We start from the raw sequence: 6,129 nt of genomic DNA on the forward strand, positions 1-6,129 counted from the left end.
TTTTTGATCGTTATTTTTTAATCACTTATGTTCATCTTCATCATCATTGTGTTTTCATCGCTTATGTTCAACACCCGAGATTATTGTAATCGAATCGATCTCGCTCACTAAATTCATGGTGTATATGCAGTTTCTAATAAAAAAGATGGGAGAGAAACTGGAAACGTGAGTAAAATGAAGAGGACTTTTGATTCCTTGAAACTGTTTAACATTAAATTTAATTAATATTTATTTAATATTCGACGATAGTGGGATGATAGTGGAACGGTTTTACGGTATGAATTTTAGAATTCCTTTAATGCCCTTTTATAAGTTATGAAATATATTTCACCTTTCAATTTATTACAATCATGCCATAGGTCATTTTAACCGTTAGATTAAATAATTAATGACTTAGATTGGTTCTTTTAGTTCTCTACTTTTTTATAGTTCTCATTTGAACTTTATATATATATATATATATATATATATATATATATATATATATATATATATATAATAAAACTAAATTATACACATTCAAGAAGCCTTACATTCAAGATGGATCACCACCCTGTAAAAAAAAAACAAGAAACGGGTCGAATTAAAATAACATTAAGTCATAACTTCAAGGATACATGTAAGTGATCTATTAAAAATAAATTATTAATAAAAAAAAATGATACGCGCGTGTGTGTGCGCAAATGATGAGTGTCGTTGAAATAAATGATACGCTGATGCAAGCTTGCCGTTAAAAAAAAAAAAAAAAATTTATTAATAAAAAAATCTAAAATTAAAGGTGCCAGATTTAGATTGCTGTTTATCTCAAACGGGTCAAATTGGCCGAACGGGTTAAAAGTCGTCCAAAGCATTTTTTTATGCATACAACTTCCTGAAACATCTACTTTAATTAATCAGAACCAAATATAGAACCTCCTAGTTCATTTTATTAAAATCATTAACTAATAATATGGAGTATAATTGCCACAAACAAGGTTTATTGCTGCTTCCTGAAGCACTACAAACATATGAAATATTTCTCAAGAGAAAGATGAACACAACTACTAAGCCACAACGCTTGTTGGCTTGTTGCTAATAACCGAATGTACTTTGTGGGTCGGGTTGAGTTGTCTCACCAACACTTCTAGACCATTTTCAAAACTTACAAATACAAAAGTATCAATCATGATTACAAAATCATAACTTTTAATGATTGCTAAGATCTTCAAATCGAATATACAAACAAGGGTGCAAGTTTCTGAATATATTATCACCAAATTGAGTACTTGAGGAAAATCTACTCCATACTGAATTCAAACATTAATACATACATCAACTCCTAATAAATACATTAGTAGAAACACTAACAAACTACTTATGTTTCACGTCCAATTTATACTTGCTCCATTCCATCAAATACGTGTCAGGATCTCAACATCTACTCCCTCTACTTCGTTAACAATTTCTCGGGCCTTCTCCCTATCATCACTGTTATGAAAATAAACTGCAACTGTTCTGCAACATCATCAAATTTTAATGTTACCACTTACCACTTATGGTTACTCTAAAAAATAAACATAAACAAACATTGAACTACTAACCCTGGAAGTGTTGAATAACGATATGAATCAGGATTAGGAATATCGATATAGGAGAAACGTGCATGATTGATAAGTAGGTCCTCGACTATCGTATGCAACTGCCATGCCACACACAAATATACTGATGTTACTATTATTTTATAAAATAAAATAAACTGTTTCTTTTGCTTATCTAGAACTTACCTTGGATGGTAGATGTGATCTCTCTTCTAACCCCGTAATCATCATTCCATACTTTCCCCTCTTAAAAACTTCTGGGTGACACTTCTTCCTGTAAAACGATGATTTATGAAGTTGATTAATTTTTTTTTTTTATTCCGGACAAAATTCACATTCTTTCAAATTTATCTTACCCGTCATAACGTTGGACGGTCACAACAGCTCCGTTTATCATATGCGGAGTATGATTCAGGATCTGCCATAACAATTATTATTGAAAAAATTAAACTATGGATATTAATAATAAATTGATATAGAATGTAGATATGATATGGATTTACCCTATTAGCAGCATCAACTGAAGATACTGTCACCGTAGCACTCCTGTTGAATAGCATTGTATTAAACGAGTTCATAATAACTTTGCTAGGATTTTCCTCCAACACATTTTCGAAGTAGTCACACCTGTAATTCTTAAAAATTATTATGAAATGAACAAGAAACGAAAATCAATCCAAATATATAGGTTAAAGACTTACACGTCAGAATATTTGGTGAACAATCTAAGGTTGCTTACAAGAATTCTTCTTTTCTACAACAACAAAGAAGTAAAAAAAAATAAAAAAAAAGTTGGTTAATGAGGATCCGTATGCATAACATACACGTATATGCAACTAAAATAAAAATGCTTATAATTAAAAAACAGGTCAAAACTTGGTCAACCCTCGGTCAAAGGGAATTAATCAGTGATCACATGGGATTACTCGATCAACATCCGAATAATGTGTCAAAGTCAAACTTGGTCGATTACTTGGCAGACTACTCCCCCCAGTAACAAATTCCGTGACCTTGAAATTAAACAAATACATGTTGGATTCTAAATTTCTAACACAAAAACCACTGGGTAAACAAAAAACATAGGCCATGGAAGCACATGTGTGCACTAGTGTGTTGAAATGATCTGTTTTTTAATCATCTCCAGTAAAGTAATAGTATAACGAAAACATACCATCATAGTTTTGAATGCATGTGGACACATGTGGCGGAAGAACTTTGATGATTTGGTGCCAAAAGACTTCGGTAATCGTGATGAACCCATTGCTGTTCCAAATACATACAATAAAAACACAATATTAATAACATTTTGAGCTTTTTATCAGTTGATAAAAAACACAGTAATGGCAGAGTAGGGGCAGAACTTGGAAATTTTGGTTAGGGGGCATAGTTAACATATTCCTTATTTTAAATGTGATACATTACAATATAAACAATATGTCCTATTCATTAATAATAAGTACTGAATTAAACTTTAGGCAATTTCTTGTTCAATGTCAGCCAACAAATTATCCTACTTTTGTTCAAATACATAATCATTCTTGTTTCATACATACAACAGTTTATGTTCACGTTCATTCTAGTATAAGTGATTATTATCTTTTATAACTGAGACAAAATCAAACAAAAATTGAAAATGTAGAACTTGTGAAATACATCAAACAAAAGCAGATGTACTCGTCTATCTTAATTCTTAAAAGTATCAAACAAAATCGATTAGCAACTGTATGTATTTTAATTACATCATACATGTGGTCGTCTATAAGGGAACGAGAGAAAATCGCAAAATCAAACAAATGCAGATAACGGAAATAAAAAATAAAAAATCTAAAATCTAAAAATCAAACAGAATAAGAAACGAGAAATCAGACCTAATTTAAGGTGTTCTTACTCCTTTGTAGTCGTCTGAGAGGAACGAGTGAAAAAATATGCCTTTTTTACGGAAGTAAACCCTAAAAAACTACTCCCTTATTATCATATTTACCTTCTTTTTTTTTTTCTTTTACAAAAATAATGGAAAAAACATGTAGGGTGTGTTTGGATGAAACTAGCTAGAGCTGGAGCTTATAGCTAGAGCTGGAGCTTATGGACTAGAGCTGGAGCTGGAGCTTATGGTAGCTAGAGCTTATTATTTTTTATAAGTGCTTGGTAAACTAGCTGGAGTTTATTTTCCAGTTCATAAGCTCTATTTTTTTCATAAGCTACTAGAAGTAGCTTATTTTTCCAGAGCTTATGATTTTCATAAGCTCTACTTTTTATGTCTACCAAACAAAGCTTATTACTTGGAGCTTATTAAAATCATAAGCTCAAGCTCCCATAAGCTCTCATAAGCTTCCATAAGCTCTTGCGCCAAACACACCCATAGAAACAACGTTTTAAAAAAAACAAACTCCACCGAAAGATAGAACACGAAAGTTTAGAGGCTCGAACCTAGAAAATGTGAAGAAAACAAAAACTAGTACTAACTACTACCAAGCCTCAAACTAAGCAATAACAAGACAAAATCTAAACTGTGAAAAATACTAACAAAACCTAAACACAACCAATACAATGATCCACGAAACATACATCACAACACATATAACAAAAAGCGCCATGACACCGATTTTCTCATCTTTCCATCTATGGTCTCCCGATCAATTTTCTTCCCATTTCGGTTGACAATCGTATAAGTCAACGCGTTAGAAGAAGGATGACTAACTAAAATAGCCTTGCACGGACCGACAATACTCCGATCTTCAAGATCTTCGGAAAAACCTTTCTTAACCGATTTGCACCTCGGATCTAGCCTCTCGATCGAAGAACTTCCGCCAATTTCCCCGTCTTGACCTTCAATAATATTTTTTGATTTGCATCGTCAAAATCCATATCATCAACTTTACCGTGTAGCTAAATGAACTCGAGATAATATTCTCTTTAACTTTTTCCTAGATGTAGCCTTAGCCAAAATTTCATCTTGTGGTTTCTTCAAACGACCATTTAGAACGTTACCATTCCGTGCACAAGCCTCACACGTCGATTCAAGACAATCACGATATCTCTTGCCGCCCCGACCAAATTCTACCGGTCTATAAACATTAACCTCATCAAAACTGCCACTTGTGTGTTCACCCGAGTCGTAAATATGCACCGATGAATATAAGCGAGGTACACCAATTTCTTCAATATACTGTACTCCTTATGTCCTCTTATTCTTCTTATAACATTAAGAAGTCTATTAACTAATAATAAGCCACTAAACATAATTATAAACTACTAAATTTTAACACGTTATTAACACGACAGCGTACTCAAAGTTTATCTAAGCAATCATAAGTCACTAATCAAAGTAAGAAATCCTTTAACGGTATCTTCTAACATTTATTAGTAAGGTAAATATTATTATCATCATATACAACATAAAAAAAAAATAGTATCATACACACTTAAAAGAAATATGAAACTACCAAGACTTTAAACTAATAATAACGATAAACTTAACTACTACTAATATTGGACTACTTAGACTACTAATAATGTTAGACCGAACATCTTGGACTACTAATATTTGGATTATTAACATTTGGACTACTAACCATCTAACTATTTAATTATAATTTTAAATTTAATAGACTATTTAATTTTTATATAACAATAATATTATTTACAAATTAATAATTTATATAAGTTTTTATTTTTATTAATATTTCTTCTCCTCTTCTCTAAGACGTAATTTGGAAATTCCCTATTTAATATATGCCTTTATCTTTCTTTTTCCTTTTCTTTTTGTTTTTTATTTTTTTGATAAAAGGCTACTCCAGGTGAGTTCTTATTAAAAATAATGAAATAGAAAGTAGATTTAGATATTTCACAATATAATAAAACATAGAATTATGATTAGTATTATTTTTATTATTCTTTTTTTTGTAAACTTTCACAATGTACCAAAACATAGAATTATGAATAGTAAAATTTATTCATAAACTTTGAGTTTTATACTCACTTAAATTTGTTTTATATGCTTCTATTTTTTTTCTTCGTTTTTATTCAATCAAATTTAGTAAACATTTTCTCGCCGCAACGCGCGAAAATCCAACTCGTAGAAACTCCGTCCAAGTGTGGAGATCAGAATCCCATCATATCCATTCGAGCCGTCGTCATCACCTTCTTTTGTTCGATCCTTCGGTCGTTGGGCTTTCCTTTTCCTCAACCAATTCGGTTGTGTCAGCCGGTCTAACATTTTGTTATGGGCTTCTTTGCGGCTTAGCCGAACTACTTAGCTCGGATCAATTCACTCTTTCTTTATCACAAGCAAATAGCCAAAGAGCTGATGAAAGAGCACCGTCTTCTCTTATTCCTGAAAACATCTTCAGAGCGTGCAACTGAAGCTCATCTAACGATGTTCTAGTGTCCGTTCGCTCCTCTTTCTCTTCCTCTTTTTTCTATGGCATGACACTTTTCGCTCATCCATTCCACCCGCCCACACGCGGCGCCTTTTCTCACTATCATATACCACCCTTTCTTTCCTCCCCGCTATTCACGCAATAGAAGTAGTTATAGAAATAGAAAGTGTGTA

At 32.1% G+C, this 6,129-nt stretch overlaps 1 protein-coding gene across 1 annotated transcript; it reads right to left on the reverse strand.

Moving 5' to 3' along the window:
- Window positions 1–1,364: 1,364 nt before the first annotated feature.
- On the reverse strand, window positions 1,365–5,920 carry LOC139900185 (uncharacterized). The gene is made up of 8 exons (XM_071882979.1): window positions 5,849–5,920; window positions 4,457–4,743; window positions 2,317–2,331; window positions 2,081–2,204; window positions 1,934–1,995; window positions 1,764–1,851; window positions 1,581–1,678; window positions 1,365–1,494 (listed from the first exon to the last, which is right to left on the reverse strand). Exons 1-8 carry the CDS (start codon window positions 5,918–5,920, stop codon window positions 1,392–1,394), a joined length of 849 nt encoding a protein of 282 aa, XP_071739080.1. The 3' UTR covers window positions 1,365–1,391.
- Window positions 5,921–6,129: the final 209 nt, after the last annotated feature.

This window comes from Rutidosis leptorrhynchoides, chromosome 3 (assembly GCF_046630445.1).
Source record: "Rutidosis leptorrhynchoides isolate AG116_Rl617_1_P2 chromosome 3, CSIRO_AGI_Rlap_v1, whole genome shotgun sequence".
NCBI lineage: Eukaryota > Viridiplantae > Streptophyta > Magnoliopsida > Asterales > Asteraceae > Rutidosis > Rutidosis leptorrhynchoides.